Source organism: Neovison vison, chromosome 7 (genome assembly GCF_020171115.1).
Source record: "Neovison vison isolate M4711 chromosome 7, ASM_NN_V1, whole genome shotgun sequence".
Classification (NCBI taxonomy): Eukaryota; Metazoa; Chordata; class Mammalia; order Carnivora; family Mustelidae; genus Neogale; species Neogale vison.
Window position 1 is genome coordinate 159924466 of NC_058097.1, and position 24882 is coordinate 159949347.

Here is a 24882-nt window from a genome sequence, read left to right on the forward strand (position 1 = left end):
TAAATACACTAGAAAAAATTACTAACATTCCTAAATACCAAAGGAAAATGTAAAAGGTAGCAAAACACACTATTTGGAGGGAAGAACACAGTAAATATTACTTAATACACATAGTAATTATAATAAACTAATATAGATGAAACAAAAAGCATCATATTAAATATGAATGGACTTAAGTTGCCTACTAAAATAAAAGACTTTTAAGTTGACTCATAAAACATTACAATTTGGTTTAAGGAAGAATCCATTTGTAGATGCTAAATCTAGGGTGGAAAGTTTAAGAGACAGGATTTTTGCATGGTTTCCCAAGTATCTCCTTATAGATTACATATTAGCTGCAAGGGGATAAGCAGTACATAGTGGAGAAGCTGTGTAACACTTTGACCAGGTTATTAAAGTTCATTTCACCGGTAAGGAGGTTGGAGATATCATGGCCTGTGACTGTGATCCTCTTAGGACACCTCATAACTTAAGTGGTAGTCTAGCAAGGAATACATAGAGCTTGAACCTAAAGATAAGGAACATCAGACAAACCCAAATTGCAGACATTTTATAAAATACTGGCCACCTTCAAAAACTATTTATGTCTTGAAAGGAAAAAAGGCTTTGGAACTGTTCCCAGACAAAATGAATCTGAAGAGTTAGCCAAATGTAATCTGTGATCCTGGATTCAGTTCTGTACTGGATGGGGAGAAATGCATTTTTAGGATTGGGACAATTAACAAAATTGGAATATTGCAGAAGTACTTTATCAATCTTAAATTTTCCTGAGTTTAATAACTCTGTTGTTTATGTAAGAACATCCTTACTCTTAAAAAGTCACATAGAACTATTAGGAGGAAAAGCATGATATGTAAACATATTCTCAAATGCTTCAGAAAAATACATGGTGTGTGGGGGGGTGGGAGAATGATAAAGCAAGGGTAGAAAAATACTAAAAGTTGGTGAGTCTGAGTAAATTATGGGTGTTTTCTGTGCTTTAAACCTTTCTTTGAATTTTAACTTAAAACAATTGAAAAAGAGAGTGCTAGATACGAGCTCTAGCCAGAAACTGGTACACACAGTTTAGGAAGGTAGAATTTGAGTTACATAATTTTCTTACTCTACATACTTCCCCTTGTTTTGTTAAGGTATTGAGTATTTTACAGTTCAGTTTCTGTTTGGAAAGCTTGACTAATTTGATACCAGTCTATGCTAAGCTACCCTATATGGCTGCTTTTTCTGTGTTATGCTTTTACAGGATTTGCCTTTTTCTTGCTTAAACACACTTTAAGGGGAAAAAAATCATTCTGAATGTGCCCCTTTCCGTGACCTCCAGTAAATTGCTTGGTCATGTGGAAAAAACCCCACTGTTTGGTTCTTCCCCACCACAACCCCAACCCTCAGCCCCCTTGCTTCCTTGGGTTTCTGAGAACAAAATAGGAGATGGCTGAGGTTAGAGGTATTTTGAATATATTTTCATATTTTTTGTTCTTATCCCAAAATGAGCTATACCAAACAATATGTGCATAGTAGTTTGTTGTCAGCTATTTTGCCAGATCAAGCTCCTTTATTTATCTTTTGAGTAACATGTTCTAAATCAAAAGAAAAATATTTGAAGATATTTTGTCTTAATGATACAAATTTTTCTTTGTATATAGTAAATATTGTCAGTAGTTCTGATTAGACCATGTGTGAAGAAAAAACAACAAATGAAACGAGATTATGCAGTACAATCTTACATATTGTATTAACTACAATTTGTGAAAAATCGGTGATTAAAAATTAAAAATTTTATGCCCACTGATTCTTCAACAATATTCATACTAAGTTTCTTGCTTCTGTCTTAAGGCTGTATGGAGAAAAGAGAACCACATGGTTCCACTAGGTGAACACTCGAGGAGCTCTCATGCATTTTCAGCTGGAGCAGTATCTGACATGCAGGGAGAAAGTTGCCCAGTGCTTTCCAATCTTTAGTGCAGTGGCGAATTAAGGACTGACGCTAAATATAGTGGTAAATGATGGTTATTAGATTCTTTAGTGTATGGATAGTGTGAATTCTTCAGAGTTCTGTTACTTACTGTACAGTTTATGAATGTCTCGTCTTACAAGAAGATTGAAGTGATGCATGTACTTTTCTAAGAAGTACCATATTTTTAATGTAAAGAGAGGATCTTTATTTGATTATTTAGCCCAATTCAACAATGTAAATAAAGCCAGTGTAAAAATTAGGTAGAAATGACAAACTGATGTGCAATGCTAGAAAAGACAGATTTCGTGCAGAATTAAGGCAGTTATTTTGTTGCTCAGTTTTTATAATGACATATTGCTATTGATAATTTTTTTTTCTTTTTGCATTTGGAGTTCCTTGTTTTCTAGCCATTCTACTTCTGACTATTTTGGTAATTGCAAGTTTTTATATTTAGGACTTAGTAATTAACATTATAATATTTTTAAATAATTATAAAATAATTGTTTTTTTTCTTACTAGGAAGAAGCATTGCATGCATTTATTCAGCCAGAGATCCTGGATGGCCCAAATCAATATTTTTGTGAACGTTGTAAGAAGAAATGTGATGCACGAAAGGTAGATGCCATGTAGAAATTAATACTAAGTTATCTGAAATTATATTCCATATTCAATAGGTCCTTTTCTTTTTAGGGTCTTCGGTTTTTGCATTTCCCTTATCTGCTGACCTTACAGTTGAAAAGGTTTGATTTTGATTATACAACAATGCACAGGATTAAATTGAATGATCGGATGACATTTCCTGAGGAGCTAGATATGAGTACATTTATTGATGTTGAAGATGAGGTAAAATATTTATTCATTTTTTCTGTTAAAAGATACTAATTCATTTTGGTTGGTCATGTGTTTTAGGGAGCTATCTGGGGTAACAGCAATGGTGGCTTTTAGACTATCTTTGTGATAGAAGGTGTTCCTTTGTTCCCATATTTTGTAATGCCAAGTTGTATAAAAAGATCTAGATTTGTACAAGCTTATTTTGTCCACCATAAATTATATTTCAGATATTCTTTTTTGATCAGAATGACATATTCTTTGAAAAGACAAAGAATCTTAAACTCTGGAGTTATTTAATTAGGGCAATAATCTCATGTTTCATAATTTTCTAAGTGAAACAAACTAATCTAGAGATGGGCTGCATTGTGTTTCTGGTACATAATAAACACAGAACAAGTATTTAAGTGAAAAAATGAGCAAATTAGGTAGCATGGCCTTAATTTCTTATATTTGTCTTAGTGTCTTTTTCAAGGATTAAGGTTTCTGAGTTATTCTCAATTACAGTTTAGCCCCTCTAGGGACACCTGGGTGGCTCAGTGGGTTAAAGCCTCTGCCTTCTGCTCAGGTCATGATCCCAGGGTCCTGGGATCGAGCTCCACATCGGGCTCTCTGCTAGGCAGGGAGCCTGGTTCCCCCTCTCTCTGCCTGCCTCTCTGCCTACTTGTGATCTCTGTCTGTCAAATAAATAAATAAATAAATAAAATATAATAAAATGAAATTTAGTCCCTCTAAAATAAGCTAGAAAATAAAGACATTTTGTCTGTTTCCCTGTTTAAATTAGGTTTTTTGTTAAAACTTTATTGAAATAGTTTGAGAATGGGACTTTGAAGGACACCAGTAATACTTATCATTGTTTTCCACTAACTGACCCTCTCCAGATTCCCTGGTTCTCCTAACCTTACTCAGGAAATTCTTAATGCTCCACTCTATTCTTTTGAGAACTTCTGATTTCATTATAGGGGTTATTTATAATCACTGGACATAGTTGTTAGAGAGTGATAAATCTTTATTTTTTTCAAAACTCTAACTTCTGATTTCATTATGGGGGTTATTTATAATCACTGGACATAGTTGTTAGAGAGTGATAAATCTTTATTTTTTTCAAAACTCTCGTGAATCGTTTTTTTCTGATTGGAACTGATCACTTAGTTATAAAAATGTCTTTTTTCAAAAGCTCAAAAATGATTTTAAACCTGAGTCAGGGGACGCCTGGGTGGCTCAGTTGGTTGGTCGACTGCCTTCGGCAGACATGCCTGAGCATGACTCAGGTCATGATCCCGGAGTCCTGGGATCGAGTCCCGTATCAGGCTCCCAGCTCCATGGGGAGTCTGCTTCTCCCTCTGACCTTCTCCTCACTCATGCTCTCTCTCACTGTCTCCCTCTCAAATAAATAAATAAAATCTTTAAAAAAACAAACAAACAAACAAACAAAAAAACCTGAGTCAGGTTTTAGTTAGTGCTCCTAAGTATTACGAGATAATGTAGTATAGAAGAACAACTTTTCTGAGTCTTGCTTTCTCTGTAAAGTAAGGGTAGTAATTCCTTTTAATGGCTTTTATAAAAGCATTTTGGATAAAGTAGGTGTTCATGGAGTAGTCCCTATGACCAAGTTACATTTTGAAAGGTTTAATTTAAAATAGCATCTCTGGGGGCGCCTGGGTGGCTCAGTCTCTTAAGCGTCTGCCTTCGGCTCAGGTCCTAATCCCAGGGTCCTAGGATTGAGCACCACATTGGGGCCCCTGCTCAGTGGGGAGTCTGCTTCTCCCTCTCCATCTGCCTCTCCTCCAGATCATGCTCTCTCTCACTCTCGCTCTCTGTCTTTCAAATAAGTAAATAAAATCTTAAAACAACAGCAAGGAAAGCAAAGTAGACTTGGTCTTTACAGGACTCCTACACCAACAGATGTCAGTCAGTATTGAATTGGGTTTCCGTATAAACCTAATACATGCCTTGTAAAAGGGAATCTTTTACAAATAAAGAAAACCTAGATATAATTTGACAGGAACTTTTAGGAAGTTCTGGATCCATTTGTGGGGAGAAGAGATGTTCCAGCCTAAAGGAACGTCAGGATTGAGCTCTTTGGACTTAGCGTAGAGTTCTAGAGTTGGTTTTCACTTTGAATCAAACTTTGTTGAGGGACCAAGACTGTATGTTAGATGCAGTCCCCACAACAAAGTTTTTGGCAGATGTTGGCACTTATTATTATATATTGCTTGGTTAATTTAGGAAATTCTGTACAATTTATAAGAGCCGACATCTTAGAGAAGAATTCTCAAGCTTTTTAAATAGAAACATTTTTAGGTATATATATTAAATATTAAAGGAAAGGGGGGCAAGGAGTTGTTTGGAGATTTCTAGGAAGTAGATTCCTTCAAATAAAATTGGCATGAGAGGGATTTAAAAATCTTGAAATCAGGAAAGAGTATGATGATTTTTTTGTCATTACAGTTCCACCTCTTGTGCAGTAGAATATAAAGTTCTTGAGGATAGGTACAATGTCGTTTTTCTTTCTAATTGTCTGTAATAGCACAGTGATAAATCGAACTTTTTTTTAATTTATTTTTTATTTTCAGCATAACAGTATTCATTATTTTTGCACCACACCCAGTGCTCCATGCAATCCGTGCCCTCTATAATACCCACCACCTGGTACCCTGACCTCCCACCCCGCGCCCCTTCAAAACCCTCAGATTGTTTTTCAGAGTCCATAATCTCTCATGGTTCAACTCCCCTTCCGATTTCCCCCAACTCCCTTCTCCTCTCTAACTCCCCATGTCCTCCATGCTATTTGTTATGCTCCACAAATAAGTGAAACCATATGATAATTGACTCTCTCTGCTTGACTTATTTCACTCAGCATAATCTCTTCCAGTCCCATCCATGTTGCTACAAAAGTTGGGTATTCGTCCTTTCTGATGGAGGCATAATACCCCATAGTGTATATGGACTAAATCGAACTTTTTGTTCAAGAAAAGAAATGATATGATTTTGGGATTTGAGAACAAAAGCTCATTTTGGCACTTAGGTTCTCTGCTTTTATAGATTTTGGTGAAGGAAATGGTAATTTATATTGTTACTTTGTAACTATAAACATAAATGGGTTTTTTTAATTAATTTTTTTATTTTCAGCATAACAATATTCATTATTAATTAAACCCCAGTATAAATGGGGTTTAATTAGAATTCTGACTCACTAATTCATTGTCGTTGAATTTTAAGGACATTAATAGAGGTGCTTTTAAATACGCTGTTTTGGTATAATTTTATTTAAGGACTAAAGAGAAGATTAAATTTATTTAAAATAAATACTTATTAATAATATCTGAACTTACATGAAAAACTTACATGAAGTTCAGATATTAATGATATCTGAACTTACATGAACTTAGATGTACATGAACTTAGCATGTAGATAAAAAATATTACTGACTATATGCTCTCCCTTTACTTAGCTTATAATTGTAAATAATTATGTTTTATTAAGAAATCCCCTCAGACTGAAAGTTGCACTGACAGTGGGGCAGAAAATGAAGGCAGTTGTCACAGTGATCAGATGAGCAATGATTTCTCGAATGATGATGGTGTCGATGAAGGGATCTGCCTTGAAAGTAATAGTGGAACCGAAAAGATTTCAAAACCTGGACTTGAGAAGGTACCTTTTATAGTTTGTGGGTTTTAGCTGAAAGAATAAGATAATCTCCAAGCTGCTGTTTAATTCTATAACTGTTGTGACCAATAAATTCTCTTTAGGAGAAGTAATTTTTGAAAAGTAAAGATTTTTTTTAAAGCTGTGTTTATGCATATATGTGATCATATTAAACTTTAGGAAAAGGTCCTTATAGGCAGGAGCATGAATTTCTGGGAGATTGAAATGTAGCTACATAACCAAGCTCGGTGGTGGTGTGGAAAGGGTGCCTAGTGATCCAGAAACCACTTCTACCTTTAAAGTCGCACCAGGCCTCTCAATCTTCTATCATAGTTTTCTCATAAAGCAAAACGAAAGTATTCAGGTAGATCTGTTGATTTAAAAAATTCTGGCTGTGAACTCCTTATGATGAAATAATTATAGAACTGATCTTTAGAGATAGGCGAAAGCTAGAGCCCTCAGCCTCTCTTCCCTCACCCATGACAGCCCTTAAGGCATTTTAAAAAATGGTATAGTTCCATGATTTATAATTTGACAACTACCAAACTTGATAATTTTTATTGTAAAAACCTTTTATGTCACCATGCCAGTGATTTTTAAGATTTTATCAAACTATTTCTTTCACATTCATATAATCTGTTTTATTGAGGGAAGAAATACAGGTCCAGATGTCTTCAGCATGTGTGAATTATGAATCACTAGCCTGAAAACTGATCAGTAATTCAAGTCTTGCAGAGTCATATTAAATAGTTTTTTTAGACAGTATTTAAGAATGGAGTATCTCTTGTATTAATCTATTTTTAGACCAAGACCATTATTCTAACCACTATCGTTGTCTTTACCTTTTAAAATTATCTGTTTCAGGGCAGATAGATGATCATGAATTGCTATATAATGAATAATATAGTGGATACATTATAACTTAATCTGAAAAGCATTGTATTCAAGCATTGGTTAGCAAACCGTTCCCTGTCTGTTTTCCTACATGAACGATTTTTTTATTTTTTTATTTTATTTTGTTTTATTTTATTTTTTTGGTCTTACTACATACGGTACATAGGACTTCTTACACAGGGTTGAATAAGAGTGGTAAGAAAGAAAAAAAAAAGAGTGGTAAGAAAGGACATTCTTGCCTTGTTCCTAATCTCAGGGGGAAGGTGTTCTATTTCTTACCATTTAAGTATGTTGTTGGTTCTAGGGGTTTTTTAGTAGGTGTTCTTTATCAAGTTGAGGAGGTCTTCCTCTTCCTAGTTTGTTGAGAATTTTTATTATGAATGGGTATTGGATTTTGTGACTTGCTTTTTTGGAGTCAGTTGATAGGATCATGTAATTTTTCTTCTTTAGCCTGTATTACATAGATTGATTTTCTAATGTTTAACCCATCTTGAAAGATACCAGATCATGGGCGCCTGGGTGGCTCAGTGGGTTGGGCCGCTGCCTTCGGCTCGGGTCATGATCTTAGGATCCTGGGATCGAGTCCCGCATCAGGCTCTCTGCTCAGCAGGGAGCCTGCTTTCTCCTCTCTCTCTCTGCCTGCCTCTCTGCCTGCTTGTGATCTCTCTCTGTCAAATAAATCAATAAAAATCTTTAAAAAAAAAAAAAAAAAAGAAAGATACCAGATCAGGAGATTACTGTATCACAGATATTACATAAATACATTAGAAGATGTTCTAGGGGCGCCTGGGTGGCTCAGTGGGTTAAGCTGCTACCTTCGGCTCAGGTCATGATCTCAGGGTCCTGGGATCGAATCCTGCATCGCTCTCTCTGCCTGCCTCTCCATCTACTTGTGATTTCTCTCTGTCAAATAAATAAATAAAATCTTAAAAAAAAAAAAAAAAAGAAGATGTTCTAAATCATTATATCGCTCAGCTCTTTCGCAAAGAAAATGGAATTACTTTGCTTGAATAAAAACAACTGTGTTAATTGGGAGTCCTTGATCTTGCCTGTACATATCAGAACAGTCTTCTATTTAGTACCTGCTTCTAAAATTTCAAACTGTTGGGGTGCCTGGGTGGCTCAATGGGTTAAACCTCTGCCTTTGGCTCAGGTCATGATCTCAGGGTCCTGGGATTGAGCCCCGCATCGGGCTCTCCCCACTGAGCAGTGGGCAGCCTGCTTCCCCCTCTCTCTCTGTGCCTGCCTCTCTGCCTACTTGTGATCTCTCTGTCAAAAAAATAAAATCTTTAAAATAAACAGATAAAATTTCAAACTGTTATTTTCTTTTTACATAAATAACACTTTTTCAGATATGCATAGTTCCAGAGGTTATAACATAATTAAAATGTGAGGGAATGCACTGAATGAAACTGATAATATAAAACTATAGATGTAGTGACTTTCCATTTTAATTACCTTAAAGGATACCTTAGCTACCTACAATAGATATCTAGGACAACTAACATGTTATTTTATTGTGTATTAACAGAGAATAGGAAATATACAAATAAGGATTTTATATTTTTCCCCTTCTCTGAGTTACTCTTTTTTCCCCCCCTTAGAATTCCTTGATCTATGAGCTCTTCTCCGTTATGGTTCATTCAGGGAGTGCTGCTGGTGGCCACTACTATGCTTGTATAAAGTCATTCAGCGATGAACAGTGGTACAGCTTCAATGATCAGCACGTCAGCAGGGTAAGGATGGGTTGCTTAAGATTATTCTCAGAGACAGAAATATGGGTGTTTCAAATCAACAGCAGTGTTTATTAAAAATGGGAGACTTGGTTTGTTTTTCCTTTTCCTTTCAGTAAATTTCCTACTTTGTTTTCATTGTTACTTTTGTTTTGTTTGAGGCTTGCCAAGTGTTTCGAGAGACAGAATGCCAGTTTCTTTTTGTTTTTTTGTTTGTTTTTTTTTATCCCTGAGCCGTCATGCGAGCTACCTTGTGAGGAGCACTAGAACTGACTAGCTGGTAGTAGCCACTGATTCTGATTAAATTTTGTGAATTTAATTGTATGGCCCATTAAATATGCGGTTAAAAACAGGCTTACTTGTTGACATAGAGATAATGGTGTTATAGATTTTACAGAAAGGTAAATAACATAACAACTTTTTAGATAACCCAAGAGGACATTAAGAAAACACATGGTGGATCTTCAGGAAGCAGAGGGTATTACTCAAGTGCTTTTGCAAGGTAAATAACTTCCTAATTTGTACTGTTTATAAATTAATTACAACATCTCAACATTTTTTACCGTTAAAGAGATTTAACCCAGGGGTCAGCAAACTATAACCCATCCACCAAACCCTGCCCGCCTCCAGTTTTTGGAAATAAAGTTTTATTGGAACACCGTTAAACTTAAGTATTGCGTGTTTATCTTTTCCCTCAACAACCATTAAGTAACTGCAACACAGACGATATGGCCCAGAAGAAATGTGCTGACTCCTGACTTAACTGTAGTAATTGTTCTAGGATACAGGTTTTTTGAAGACTTAACTGTGTTACAAGAGGAAGTGTGGAATCTTCTCAGAATTCCATCGGGAAGGGCAAAGTAGATTCTCCTTTTGTTTTCTGGAATATTTTAAGTTTGAATCTAAGAACAGTTACGTGGTTTTCTAGTTGTTTGAAACAACAAAAAACTACTTTAAAAAAAAAATATATATATATATATTTGGTGCTAGGAAGTGGAACCTTTACAGTCTCCTTTTGGGTGACATTAATTTTTTTTATATTTCTACTAGCTCCACAAATGCATATATGCTGATATATAGACTGAAGGATCCAGCACGAAATGCAAGTATGTTAACATGTAGTTATTTGATTTTAATATGTACTAATTTCTTTTGCAAGTTTTGCAAACCCAGATAACTACTTTTAAATGATAGGACAGTTAAGTTTCTTTATGCCTAGAAAAATTAATTATAAAGACTATGAGATAATACCACTGGTAAAAACACTTGGAAAAAAGTTGAAATGTTTTTTAATACACTAAGACACAAAATTTGCTCTATATAGAAAAATTGGATATTTATTTGCAGTGAGATTGTATTCAATGATAACCCCCAGATGTGTGTAATGATCCTAATTTGCCCTCTAGATGACCTAGAACAAGTTATTTAACTTTCCTAAATCTTACTTTTCACATCTGTGAAATAGGGATAGTTACAGTATTTTATAGGATTGTAATGAAAAATTAAATGAGATAACATATTTTTAGCATTTAGCATCATGTCTTATACGTAGTAAAATCAAATTTAGCTGTTACTGCTTTTTTTTAAATTATAAGTTTTTAGAGTATTTTAGTATGTAAATGCTTTGAATAGGGACCCCAAGTGAAGTAAACTTCTGACTTACCACTCTAGAAATGTTTCCAAGAACTAGAATTAATTTTGCTTATTTGCTTAAAAAGCAAATAAAGTTTTATGATTCTAGTTTGCATCCTTTATTAAATGTCAATTATATTGAGAACCCCCAAAATAATCCTATATACAAGCATGAGGGTTTGTCTTTTTTTCCCTCTTTTTTACTATTAATTTTAAAAATTGCAGTTCCCCTTTTTTCTTAACACTGACTCCAACTGAAGCAGTATTGTAAATAAGTAGGGGTATGTGAATGTATCTTTAGATATATGCACAGGTTATATGTTGCTCACATTCTTTTCGTAATTTTTACAATCATTTTCCTTGATTTCAGCATATTTCCTTTGTTTAGCAACTACCATACTATAAAATCTATTTTAGATAGCATAATGTTTTTGTTTACATTTTTGTAAACCCTCATTAGATTGTGAATTCAGTTGGTACAAGGCTTAAGACTTAATTTGTCTTTTCATTAATGATAACCCAGAGTCCAGGGTCTATCATATAGTGGCTGCTCAGTAATTTACTATAGAATTAATGGAGGTGAAAGAAAATTGTAACAAAATCATTTCAGAATAGATATTTCAGAGTAGTCATTCTGACTTTACAGATAGAGAAACAATACCCCAAAGATTAACTTGTCTAAGGTGTAGGCAGAGTCAGGTTTGTAGTTTGTGTATCTGTGGCACCCAGCATTCGAGATGTTTCCATTAGGACAATAACTCAGTTTTTCTTAATCTACTCCCCTAAACTGTAGTTTTGCCATGAAGCACCAGAGGGCACTCTGTGTATGATATGGAATATTTTTGCAGTTGCAGCTCATTTCTAGAAATAGTGGATTTTGACTTTCCATAGGGATGTGATTTTATATATATATTTCTCCTTATTTAATGCCTAGTAATCATCGGTTTACTAAATAGTGTTAGAATCTCATATTGTTACTTTTAATATTTTGAGTTGCATATAAAATTCTGTAAATAGACGGTAGCTAAAGATTGTTTTGAGAACAAAGAAAAGATGAGTATATTAGTAATAATAAATAAATACCATTGTAGTAGTAGCAGTAGCAACAGCATTTATATTACATTTTATTATATCTCAGGTAGTTACTCTGTGGGTTAGGTGCTGCTAATAAGCTGAAGAAATTGAGGTCTGGACAAGTAAACTTGCCCTTGGTCACATGGTTTGTGGTGATAAACACAGTTTGATAGCAGAGTTTGAAATCAGAAATTATTTTATTTCCAAGTTTCAGAGAGGCTTTTCATTATAGAAGTCTTAATCTACATATTAGAGTTTTCATAGAACCAAGAGATGATATGGATTAAGTATATGACTTTTTAAAATATGAGGCCTAATCATATGCCATTATCAACTACCTCTTCACCCTTGTCTGGAAGAGCTGATGTTCCAAGTTGAGAGACTGGTGTAATTGAGATATATTTTGATGAGAACTGTTGTAGAAGTATATACTATGGGCACATAACAGAATAAAATTCAGTAAATGAAGATCAATTTCCACTGACTCTGTCTTGCCCTATTTTTATTACGATAGAATTTCTAGAAGTAGATGAATATCCAGAACATATTAAAAACTTGGTGCAGAGAGAAAGAGAATTAGAAGAACAAGAAAAAAGGCAACGAGAAATTGAGCGCAACACATGCAAGGTTAGATTTCATAATTTTACTTTTAATTAAAAAGTGCTATTGAAGTTTGCTTGACTGCAGTTCTCATAACATACTCATTGGATTGATTCTGTAGACAGTTATGCTATCATGATCATTAAGCAGTGTAACCAACTGTATTACTGAGGTGAGGTATGGTTTTATTTTGTGCATTAAAAAGCACTAACATAGGGGAGCGCCTGGGTGGCTCAGTTGGTTAAACCTCTGTCTTTGGCTCGGGTGGTGATCTCAGGCCCTGCATCGGGCTTCTGCTCGGCGGGAGGCCTGCTTCTCCCTCTCGCTCTGCCTGCCTCTCTGTCTACTTTTGATCTCTCTCTCTGTCAAATAAATAAATAAAATCTTTTTTAAAAAAACAAAAAAGCACTAACATAGAGGCACCTGGGTGGCTCCTTGGGTTAAGCCTCTGCCTTTGGCTTAGGTCATGATCTCAGGGTCCTGGGATCAAGCCCTGCATCGGGCTCTCTGCTCAGCAGGGAACCTGCTTCCTCTTCTCTCTCCCTGCTTGTCTCTCTGCCTACTTGTGATCTCTCTCTCTGTCAAATAAATAAACACAATCTTTTTTTTTTTTTTTAAAGATTTTATTTATTTATTTGTCAGAGAGAGAGGGAGAGAGAACGAGCACAGGCAGACAGAGAGGCAGGCAGAGGCAGAGGGAGAAGCAGGCTCCCTGCCGAGCAAGGAGCCCGATGTGGGACTCGATCCCAGGACGCTGGGATCATGACCTGAGCCAAAGGCAGCTGCTTAACCAACTGAGCCACCCAGGCGTCCCAATAAATACAATCTTTAAAAACAAAACAAAACAAAACCACTAACGTACAGTGCTGGTAAGGTTACAATGATATGAACATTGTCACATTCTGCTTTAGAATAATAAACTGGTAAAGACCTTATTGCATAGAAACTGAGTAGAATTTGTCAAGAGCCTTAAGCAAATTTATGTATTTTTTTATAATTCTCTCAAGGAAATACCTAATGAGATAACCATGCATGCTGTAAAAATTTTGACCACAAGGACATTTATCACGGTATCTTCCAAATTAGAGAAAAATTTGAAACAACAGTGTATAGCAGTAGAAGAATGATTATTTAAATTGTGATACATGCTTATCAAGAAATGTACAGTTGTTACAATTAATGTTTTTGAATTCTTTTTTTGGGAGAGATCGTCACTGTCAATTACTAAGAAAAATAGACATGGGAGAGAATGATCTCAATTATGTTTTTTAAAAATTATGATATTTGGGGCACCTGGGTAGCTCAGCCATTTAAGTGTCTGCCTTTGGCTTAGGTCATGATCCCAGAGTTCCAGGATCGAGCCCCACATCAGGTTCCCTGCTCAGCAGGGAGTCTGCTTCTCCCTTTCCCTCTGCCTCTCCCCCTGCTCCTTCTCTCTCTCTCTTTCTTGCTTGCTCACTCTCAAATAAATAAAATCTTTTTTAAAAATTTACAGTATTTTATGGTGCCTGGGTGGCTCAATTGATTGAACAGCTTACTCTTGATTTCAGCTCTCATTGTGATCTCAGGGTTGTGGGATCAAGCTCTGTGTTGGGCTCTGCACTCAGCTGGGAGTCTGCTGGAGATACTCTCTTTCCCTCTGCCCCTTCCCTGCTCGCTCGCTCTTGCTCTCTCACATACTCTCTCTGTCACTCTGTCACCCTCTCTCTAAAAGAAATAAGTCTTTTAAAAATTGCAGTATTTTGACTATTGGGGGAAAAAATGCTGTGTGCAAAAGAATTACGTTTTGATTCATGACCTGCTGCTGAGGTGATGATATTTTACATTTTCTAGATAAAATTATTCTGTTTGCATCCTGTGAAACAAGTAATGATGGAGAATAAATTGGAGGTTCATAAGGATAAGACATTAAAGGAAGCAGTAGAAATGGCTTATAAGGTATGTTTAATTGCACTGTTGGACAGTATCAACATCTCCGATAACAATATTAACGTCTTTTTCAAAATTGTTATTAGAATTAGTAGTAATACAAGCACTTGCAGTCATGTTGATAGCCCATTGATGGCATCTGTCTCTCTCAGAGGTGTAGTTTACACCTCTCCTATGGAACATACTCAGTGGAGTTTGAGAAACTGCTCATTCTGAAAGCCAGTTCAGTTTTGTAGAATAAGAATTAGAATTAGAAACAAAAATATTTGTTCTTTTCATTCACTTAGAAGATATGTATTGAGAACCTTCTACAATTTGCAAATATGTTACTGTTTAGATGTTATAAAGTAAATCAGTAGTATATTGAGATTATTTCTTCTAAGATGTTAACCATGAGAAGGAGACAGCTTTGCCAGAAGTTAGGGGAGAATATTTTAGTAGAGATGACAACATATATAAAAACTGAGATGAGGATGTGGCTGGCATGATCAGAAAACTGAAAAAAAGGGATATTGTGTTCAGATTGTCTTGAATGAGAATAGCATAAAATCAAATTAGAGACTTTATATGTCTTGTATGAGTAGAAGTTTGCAATTTTAAGAATAATGGGAAGTTGTTAGTGGGTTTTGAAAGTCGAAGTGAAAGGGAAGTGTTCTTTAATCAGATTGTTCTACATGTCATCTGTTATACTTAACAAATTAAAAATATTTTTGCCCTTTCCATATAAATATTAACCGTGAACTGAAAGTCATTAGAGAAAAAAATCGTGTCATTTCATTTATAATTTATATATAGAACCAATGAGAGAACTAAAAATAGTACACAAGATAACAGACATTTCTCAAAGTGTGATCCACATTTGATTGTGTGACTGTTGTAATTAATGCCACTGGTTCTCATTTAAACTGTAAACACTTAAAAGGGTATGGCTCACAATCACATTTCCAGTACTTTTACCTAATATGCAGGAGAATCAAAATTTGGATGGGTATGTGGATAAGTAAATGAATGACCAAACAGTAAAATGGATGGATGGTTCTGGATTTACCTTATTAAAAGTAAAAATCCTTTAAAGACAGTAGTGGACTCCAAGCATCATCTTTGCAAACAGTAGGGAAACCAAATCAGACTAAAATGGAGAAAACATCTTACCTAAAGAGTTTTATGATCAGTGATAACACTAACGGTAGTTTATATTCCAGCAGTTTTTAATGCAGGAAGGATAAAAAGTGTCTTAAAAATAGGAAGTAAGGGGTACCTGGGTGGCTCAGTGGGCTAATAAGCCTCTGCCTTTAGCTCAGGTCATGATCTCAGGGTCCTGGGATTGAGCCCCACATCTCGCTCTCTGCCCAGCAGGGAGCCTGCTTCCCCCTTGCCCTCTGTCTGCCTCTCTGCCTACATGTGACTTCTCTGTCAAATAAATAAATATAATCTTTTTAAAAAATAGGAAGTAAAAGTTCATAAGTATAAAGAATCAAACAAACAGAAGAGAGAAATAAATCAGTCCTATGGACCAGAAGGAGAGTTCTAACTTTGGGGAGAGTTGGAGAGTGAATAGAGGTCAGTGGGGACACACACCAAGGTTTACTGTTTTTCTTGAAAGTCGTAATTACAAACCTTAAATAAGTATGAAATACTTTGAAGTAATCCTGTGTGTCTCCAGGCAGTTCATTTTTCATTAAAGAGATGTTGTGTGCAGAGTACACCATCTACCAGTGACATGAGTTAGAGGGAAATTTGTGACAGAAATTCCTGTGCCCTGAGCTGTAGGTACTGGGGAGGCTCTTCTGGAAAGGGAGCTACCTGCACGGGGCAGCTAGAAGGTTATTCAAAATCAGGTAGGGCTGCTGTGTCCTCTTTAGAATTTGTTTTGTTTTCTCTGTTTATATTTATTTATGTAATTATAAGGAGCTGTGGCCTCTGTGGTGACTCTGTAAGGAATGCTCTCCCCTGCCCTTAGCAAGAGGTTCAGACCCAAACATGTCAGACACCAGTTCTTCTCCATATTGGATTCATAAACAGAAGCCACATATTCTCATTGGTCGTTCTCCCTGAGGTTCCACTTAATGATTATAGAGCAACAGCTTATATTACATTGATTTTGAGTCCATCTAAAGTTTAGAATGTTAACTTTCTTTAAAATCAGAAATATCTTTAAAATTTGTTGGTGCTTAAGTTGTATGATTTGGGGGATAATGAAATAATGGTTACTTAAAAACAGCATTGACGTTGTACCTTTAACTATGATGTCTTTGAGCTCTGATGCAAATAATAAATATAGGGTTTTATTGTTTGTTTGGATGTATTGGTAGTGCAATTACACATGAGACTAAAATAGCATGCATATTTTTTCTCTTTTCTTGGGTGTCATTTTCTTTTAGATGATGGATTTAGAAGAGGTCATACCCATGGATTGCTGTCGCCTTGTTAAATATGATGAGTTTCATGATTATCTTGAACGATCGTATGAAGGAGAAGAAGATACACCTATGGGACTTCTGCTAGGAGGAGTCAAGTCAACATACATGTTTGATCTGCTGTTGGAGACGAGAAAGCCTGATCAAGTTTTCCAGTCTTATAAACCTGGAGGTAAAGAATTTTATGGCATTTTGAGTTGTACCGAACTTAAAATTTGCTTGAGAAGGTTTTTTGTTAATAGAAATGAATTTAATTTTAAATTTTTATATATTCTTGAGATACAGAATAATTTTAATAGGTTAAGCAATAAGCTTGTGATTAAGTTCTAGATTACTTTCAAAGAGCTATGTACACAAAATTTTTTAAAATAGGGGTTTTTTAAGCTTGTAGTTTTCAGTGGAACTTTTCTCTTTAAGTGCTGAATCATCCTCCTTTCTCTCCTCCTGTTCCCTACTCCTTCTACTTACAGAAGAGATCCTGGTCCCCAAAAAGTATATTCCCATAAAGTCTCAGAAATAGTCTATTTTTCAGAGTCTGCTTGAAGAGGTGGTTTCATAAGTATCACTGCCAACACTCTTTATTTTTCTTCATCCTCTCCCTTTCTACCAGTCCCAGGGACTTCTGCTTTTTCTCTCTTCATTTAATATATCACATTCCTCAGTATCTTGGGAGTTAACTTTGTTTATTTTAGACTGATCTGGAAAGCAGAATACCATGCCCCTACCTATACCCAGGTAGGAGAGTTACATGTCTAAAGTCTTCCAATAATCACTAAATGTAAACTGTAATAAATGAGGAACAAAGTGTTTAAATAATCTTGGAGAATTCTTACTATTGTTGTGACCCTAAATCCCTTGCATCGATTATAATTGGAATTCAGACTTATGTTTTCTACTTTTATTCCTAAAAATTGAACTTACAAAACCTTTTTCTACTCTTCCAAATACCTTTCCTCTGTGGATTCTGTATACCCCTCTTTTTAAAAAAATTTTTTTCAAAGCATCTCTTTTCAAAGTACATTAAGTATGGCATTCTTTTAAGGGCTCCATCAGTCAGATTCTGCTCTGTTAGTAAGGAGTTCCTTTGGAGCATTTCCTTGCAGGTTATTTTTGGGCTAGATAGCAGAAATTATGATTAAAGTGTAACACAAATCAAGAATGAAACCACTTTTTATAACAAGAAAACTCTTAAGTCTGTGTATGGATTGTTAAACTTACAGATAAATTACTCTGTGCTCATTAGTAATGAAGATTTTAGCGAATATTTTGTCAGACTTAGATTAGGAACTTAGGGAAAAAACTGAGGATTTATGTATACTTCATAAAAGAAATTAAAACAGTTAAGGCAGAGAATAACCATAGTGTTCGAAGATCATTTGCTTTTCTAGTGACTAAAAGTTTGGTTATATATAATCTGAAAATAGAAGAGGAAGACGTGGGGTTATATTGTAATATGAAGAATTTAAGTGAAAAAAACCATGTAAACCAAAGCAATAGAATTTTCTGTAGAATGAAGAGAATATTTTGAAGAGAGGAAGTCTAATTATGAACAAGGTCTTGAGTGATATAATGAAGGTTGTTCAAAAGCAAGTAGGGCTGCTGTGTCCCCTTTAGAATTTGTTTTGCTTTCTCTGTTTATATTTATTTAGTGTTGTGGTTTGCGTTTGTACTTTGGAACTTTGGATATTTTAATACGCTTGATAAGTTTGACAGTGTATTATGTTTTACAAGGAAACAAAGCCTGTATTTTTTAAAAATCATATTTTGATTTTGTTACTGTTTTAAAGAGATGTCGAGAGAACATTTTCATAAGCTTCATTTCCATTTCTTAGCAGATGTTTGTAATGTGACAAATTGTGAAAGAGAAATTTTAACTTGTATTATATACATGTATAACATTGTATATTTACCATCTTGATAATTAGAAAAATGTTATCTTTGCCATCTATTGGAAACACATGAAAAGTACAGTGCTCATGTGAAAGGTATTTTTGAAAATAACCTGCAGTTATGTTTTTATGTTTTTCAAATGGGACAGAAGTGATGGTGAAAGTTCATGTTGTTGATCTTAAGGCAGAATCTGTAGCTGCTCCTGTCACTGTTCGTGCTTACTTAAATCAAACAGTCACAGAGTTCAAACAACTTATTTCAAAGGTAAGTTTTTAAATTGGCCAGTGAGTATTTTTGAGTGCCTGCTCTGTACAAAGCATCATGTGATGGTTTGAGTAAGGTATAGGAACTGATTTTTACTGGTAGGAGGCAAGGATAGTTAGAAGAGAAGGACACGTTGAGCAGAAGACGTCAATTGACCACAGTATGGAGGTGAGGATGTATGAGGCAAGGGCACATAGCAAGGGCACATGTGTTTGGCTGGCTCTCTGTCAAGTACCTGCCTAGAAAGAAAAGGTGGTTTATTTCATGGAGGGTCTTTAAGTACTAAACACAAAAGGATGGGCTGTATTTGATGGAGGCAATAGGATGTAGGATATTTGTTTGTTTTCCTAAGCACAGCAGTGGTATGATGAGAGCTCTGCTGGAGAGTGGTTAAGTCTGGGGGCACTAGACTGGTGTTCCACATGGATGGAGGGGGAGACAGGAATGTAGATGAGGAAACTGTTGAAATAATTCAGGTGAAGGCATAGGACCAGAAATGAGAGAAGGTTTAGATTGTTAGGATGATTCTATAAATAGAATCTGCCAGACTTATGATTGGTTGGAGTAAGGCAGGAAGGAGCACAGATGACTTGGGGAGTTGCACGCTTGAGTAACTGCAAAGGCATAGTGATCTAGTGATAGAAATAGAAGAGTAGGGTGGGGGAGCAGATTTGACAAGGAAAATGATGAGTTAAATATTGACCACATTCAGTGAGTTAGTGATAAAGAACATAGACTCATTCAGAATTTGGGGGCTGGAAAAGTATGATGAAAACATTCAAATTTCCTTGGACAAAAAGCTAGTCCACTCCAAATAAAATGGTTATACTGTACTCTATAAAACACTGAGCACACAAACACTGGTAAAATTGTTTAGGGTTCTAAAGCCTTAGGGTCAGATGCCTTGGTGTAGTGGAAATTGTTCAGTAATAGCAACAAGAAGTTGATCCATTTTCTAGTCATTCATCTTATGGCAATATTGTTTTTTTTATCTCATCTGAGGTTTTTTAATGCCTACTTTAACAGGGTTATTATGAATGTTAATGGAACAAATAAATGCTTTGTTTGTGGGGAAAAAATGTTTAGTATTATATAAAAGTTGGGTTTAATTATTACTGGTATTAATTATTACTGTGTTAACAAAGAACAACTTCTAACACTTCTGCCTGAGTAATAACTGGGGAGATAAACCGTGTTTTGGAGTTACATTTTACGATTAAATTGTTCATAAAATGGCTACGTTAGTGTACTTGCTCTGTATTTTAGTTTAATCTAGAGTATGAGCCCTGAGGTAGAATATAAAAGAAACACGTGATGTTCCTTTCCCTGAAAAAAAGCTAGTAATTTTGTTGGGGAAATATATGTCTCTAGAGAATAAAGGCAGTTACAAAATAGTCTGCCAAGAAATGCAGTGGGTAAAGCATAAGTAGACTACCTAAGAATTATCATTAGTTGTATTGAAAACAAATCTTTTTTTGAATTTTATTATTTTTTAAATTAATATAATATATTATTTGTTTCAGGGGTACAAGTCTTTGATTCATCAGTCTTACACAATTCTCAGCACAAATCATATTTTTAAAACATAAATTTTTTTTGTCTGCTCATTTCTTGTGAAATTCCTATAATGACACCTCAAATTAAGGATATGTAATTTTAGAATAGCTTTAAATTTTATTAATAATATCACTTTATACAGAAGAAAATGATTTAGAAAAGTATTAACAACTATTCACACAACACAAAATAACTCATCAAAATTTCAGAAGTTAAACAGGTATTGGCTTGACTTCTACTCGAGAGTTAGCCATTCTGTTTCATTGGAACCAGATCACCTCATTTACTTTGCAAGTATGAGAGGAATAGAATTTTTAGTGAAAAATCATTACCGTAAAAATAGTTTGAGAGCATACCTTTGTAAGTGATACTTTGTTCACCTAGTTTACAACATAATTGATGAATAAGACTAAAATTTTTCCACAGATTCTTAAAAATTTTGTAAACCTCTACAAAAATTATTTTCTCTGAATTTTCTTTCTGCTGTTTCTAAGAACTCAGCAGTGTCTCATTGTCCACATTTCCAAGTCAAGCAGAATTATCCTTGCAAGTCCTTTTTTATCAGATCACTTCCGTTACAGGCCATCTACTTACCCGCTGAAACAATGCGGATAGTCCTGGAACGCTGCTACAATGATCTGCGTCTTCTCACTGTGCCCAGTAAGACCCTGAAAGCTGAAGGCTTTTTTAGAAGTAACAAGGTACATCTTTTAGTTTTTCATTATTTTCATGCTGGTAATAATAAAGTTTTATATTTTAAGGCTGGCCTCTAGAGCTATCCACCATTTGTCTTTAATTTACCTTGTGAATTCTCCCATCTTCTCAGTGATTATCTTCCTTTGTAATCGCTCATATCAGGCTTCTTTCTGTCCTTCTCAATCAGTCCTGCTGGTTCTCCTCTATATCTTGTTCATGAGCGACCCCAGCCTGTAGTGTTCTTTCCCTTCTCCCTACATTTGTTTTTCAAGCCCCAGATTAGTCCTGCCTCTTTGGTGGAGCCTTAGTGACTGTTTCTATCCACACCAGTCATGTCCTCTGAATTCTTGAATTATGAGTTCTAGGAATTACGTTATGTTCATTCTTGAGGTTCTCCCATAAAGCAGTACTTAATGGTGAAAATCAGAAACATGCCTACTCTAGAGAAGACTGTCATTTTGGGTTCACCCACCATTATTCCCTTTCTCTTCTTATTTATCTCTGATAGAAAAGAGAAAGTTCACATTGATTTGTTTGTTTCACCTCTCGATACCATTCTGTGTTCTGTCATTTATCATTTTTCCTGTGTGTTTATTCCTAATGCCATCAGTTTACTCTAGGTAAATTGTATCCAAAATTTTCCCTGTTTGCCTTGTTTTGTTTATTGCCTTTTCCAGTCTCATTCATCTTAATGCAGTCTTGAGTCTTTTATCTCATTGAACCTTTTTTAGTGTTGTCATATTAATCCCAATGTGTAACTTTTATTCACCTCTGTTTTCTTTGGATACTTTTGCATGGTGCTTGTGTGTGTGTCATTAAAATCTCTAATCCATCCTAATGCCACTCTGTGGTAAAAAGTGGAAGAGATCACACTTTATTTTTTTTCTTTAAATGGTCAGCTAATAGTCCTGATTTGTAATTTCTATTGAACAGTTATCAACTCTCATTTGATTTATATAACCACCAGGTTATTTGAAAAACATCCCCAGATGAAATGTTATTTCATCTATAAATAATCTGAATATATATCTCTCAAAGGTGAGAACTTTTTAAAAAACATAACCACAATTATTACATCTAGAAAATTAACAGAAATGCCATAATATCTACAGATATCTAGTCAATATTCAAATTTCCCTGATTATATTATAAAATTTTTTCTGATAAGATTTGTTTGTTCAGATGGGATCCAAATAAAGTCCATGATACGCCTCTTAAGTTTATTTTAATCTAAAGCTTTCCCCTGTGTTTGTTTCCTTGCCAATTATTTGTCCTAGAATCAAGTCATTTGTCCATTAGATCTTTTTTTTCTATAATCTGGATTTTGGTATTGCATTCTCAACATGTCTTTATACATGTTCCTCTAGCTGTATTCCTGCTGAACTTGTTTTCCTAATGGGCAAGATACGGAGTACAAAAACATTCTGAAAATGGGCAACCCAGTAAACAAGATACCTGTGTATGTGTGCATGTGTGTGTCCCATCTGTCTTAGCAGTTTTGTGGCTAGTTGCAGAGACATAATGAACATAATGTTAATTTTATTTAGTCTCTGAAAACAGTGCACATTCCCTTTAGAAATGTTATCCCAAATTTTACAATTTATTATGCACGGTCTTGTATTGAGGTGATATTATGAACAAGAATGAATGTCACTAAAATTAATGATGTAACATAACTCTTTGGCTTCCTATTTAGGTCTTTGTTGAAAGTTCTGAGACTTTGGATTACCAGATGGCCTTTACAGACTCTCATTTGTGGAAACTCCTGGATCGTCATGCAAATACGATCAGATTATTTGTTTTGTTACCTGAACAGTCCCCAGGATCTTATTCCAAAAGGACAGCATGCCAGAAAGCTGGGGGCGATTCTGGTAATGTGGAAGATGACTGTGAAAGAGTTAAAGGACCTGTGGGGAGCCTAAAGTCTGTGGAAGCTATTCTAGAAGAAAGCACTGAAAAACTCAAAAGCTTGTCGCTACAGCAGCAGCAAGATGGAGATAATGGGGACAGCAGCAAAAGTACTGAGACAAGTGACTTTGAAAACATAGAATCACCTCTCAATGAGAGGGACTCTTCAGCATCAGTGGACAATAGAGAACTTGAACAGCACATTCAGACTTCTGATCCTGAAAATTTTCAGTCTGAAGAACGGTCAGACTCAGATGTGAATAATGACAGGAGTACAAGTTCAGTGGACAGTGACATTCTTAGCTCCAGTCATAGCAGTGACACTTTGTGCAATGCAGATAATGCTCAGATTCCTTTGGCTAATGGACTTGACTCTCATAGCATCACGAGTAGTAGAAGAACTAAAGCAAATGAAGGGAAAAAAGAGACATGGGACACAGCAGAAGAAGACTCTGGAACTGATAGTGAATACGATGAGAGTGGCAAGAGCAGGGGAGAAATACAGTACATGTATTTCAAAGCAGAACCCTATGCTGCAGACGAAGGTTCTGGGGAAGGACATAAATGTATGTACTTAGAAAGAAAAAGGCTTCTTGAAACAGCACCAATTGTTTTCCCAGTTTATTTAAATTTTTAGTTAAAAGAATCAGTTAAGAGGTACTTTGTTCTAAGACCACCCGTAACTTCCTGGATTATAAAAATAATCCTCTGTTGCCTTTGCTTTCATTTTAGATGCTACTATAACTATAGTAGCAAGTGTTCTTGGACTTCTGCAACACATCAGACCTTGGGGATGATAAAGTGAAAAAGAGAAAAGAATTAAGAATTTTTTAAAGGAAAGAATTATAGAAGTACTAAGTAAAAAGTTAAAGAATAGCTTAAAAAGTAAATAATAATACCAATAAGAAAAAGAAAGACACTAGAAAATTTGATTCACAGCGCAGGAAAATTTTTTATTTGTGCATTCTCTCTCTTTTCTTTATCCTGCAATGCAGATAACTCCCTTCCAACGCCCCCTAAATAGTCCGTAATTAACTGGGAAAGTCAGGAAAGGGAAAGGGGTTTTTTGTTTTAAGTTGATACTTTGGGGAAAAAAAAAGTTGATAATATGACATAAGCTCTAGGCAGAGTATAAACTAGAAATTCTCAATTGTATAATCACAAAAAGATTAAAGAGATCTGTCAGTTTGGGCTTTGGGATAGGCAACAACAACAAAAACACCAGCATTGAAATAAAACAACTTTTATAAAACATCAGACTACAAACAACCAGAGAATTAGCAGGACAACCAGGTTCAATATACAGAATTTTTCTTTAGGTTTATTATAAGGGATAGCTCAAAAAAGCTAAATACTTTGCATTAGTCTTTAACAATGCAGACATTAATATTACCCCTTATATTTTTATATTTTAGTTTTCAAAATACTTGTTTGTTCTCACTTGAAGCTTGTCTGAGATTAATAAAGCAAATACTGATATTCTCATTTGACTGATAAGAAAACTGAAGCTCATAGAGGATGAATGACTTGCCCAAAAGTGCATGTATAGCTAGTAAGTAGCAGAACCATTACTAGAATTTAAGTCTGAATTGAATACCTTTGCTCCATTACCTCTGTGACAGTGGGAGCAGAGTCCCCCTCTTTATCCATATGGTGATCCACCCACCCAATTAATATTCCCGGATCCATTCAAGATTCCAATCCCTGTGTAGATTTTAGAAGTAAGAATGACAAAGATAAAGCCTTATGTCTCATCTGGTGGGAGAAGACACAGACAACCAGTATGAAAGTTAAGTGCTATGATGCTTATTAGTCTCAAAATTTAGTCTTTTAAAAAAGTGGTAGAAATTATGGAATTAG

At 35.2% G+C, this 24882-nt stretch overlaps 1 protein-coding gene across 2 annotated transcripts in view; it reads left to right on the plus strand.

The window, feature by feature from the left end:
* Positions 1–24882, plus strand: part of USP47 (ubiquitin specific peptidase 47) — a 111924-nt gene that overhangs the window by 75376 nt on the left and 11666 nt on the right. For both annotated transcript variants that reach the window (XM_044258834.1, XM_044258835.1), the window contains 12 exons: positions 2471–2566; positions 2642–2794; positions 6267–6434; positions 8927–9058; positions 9481–9557; positions 10106–10161; positions 12276–12388; positions 14195–14299; positions 16672–16879; positions 18746–18861; positions 21000–21119; positions 22811–23588. In XM_044258834.1, coding sequence (XP_044114769.1) covers positions 2471–2566; positions 2642–2794; positions 6267–6434; positions 8927–9058; positions 9481–9557; positions 10106–10161; positions 12276–12388; positions 14195–14299; positions 16672–16879; positions 18746–18861; positions 21000–21119; positions 22811–23588 — 2122 coding nt within the window. The remainder of the gene's footprint in view (positions 1–2470; positions 2567–2641; positions 2795–6266; positions 6435–8926; positions 9059–9480; positions 9558–10105; positions 10162–12275; positions 12389–14194; positions 14300–16671; positions 16880–18745; positions 18862–20999; positions 21120–22810; positions 23589–24882) is intronic.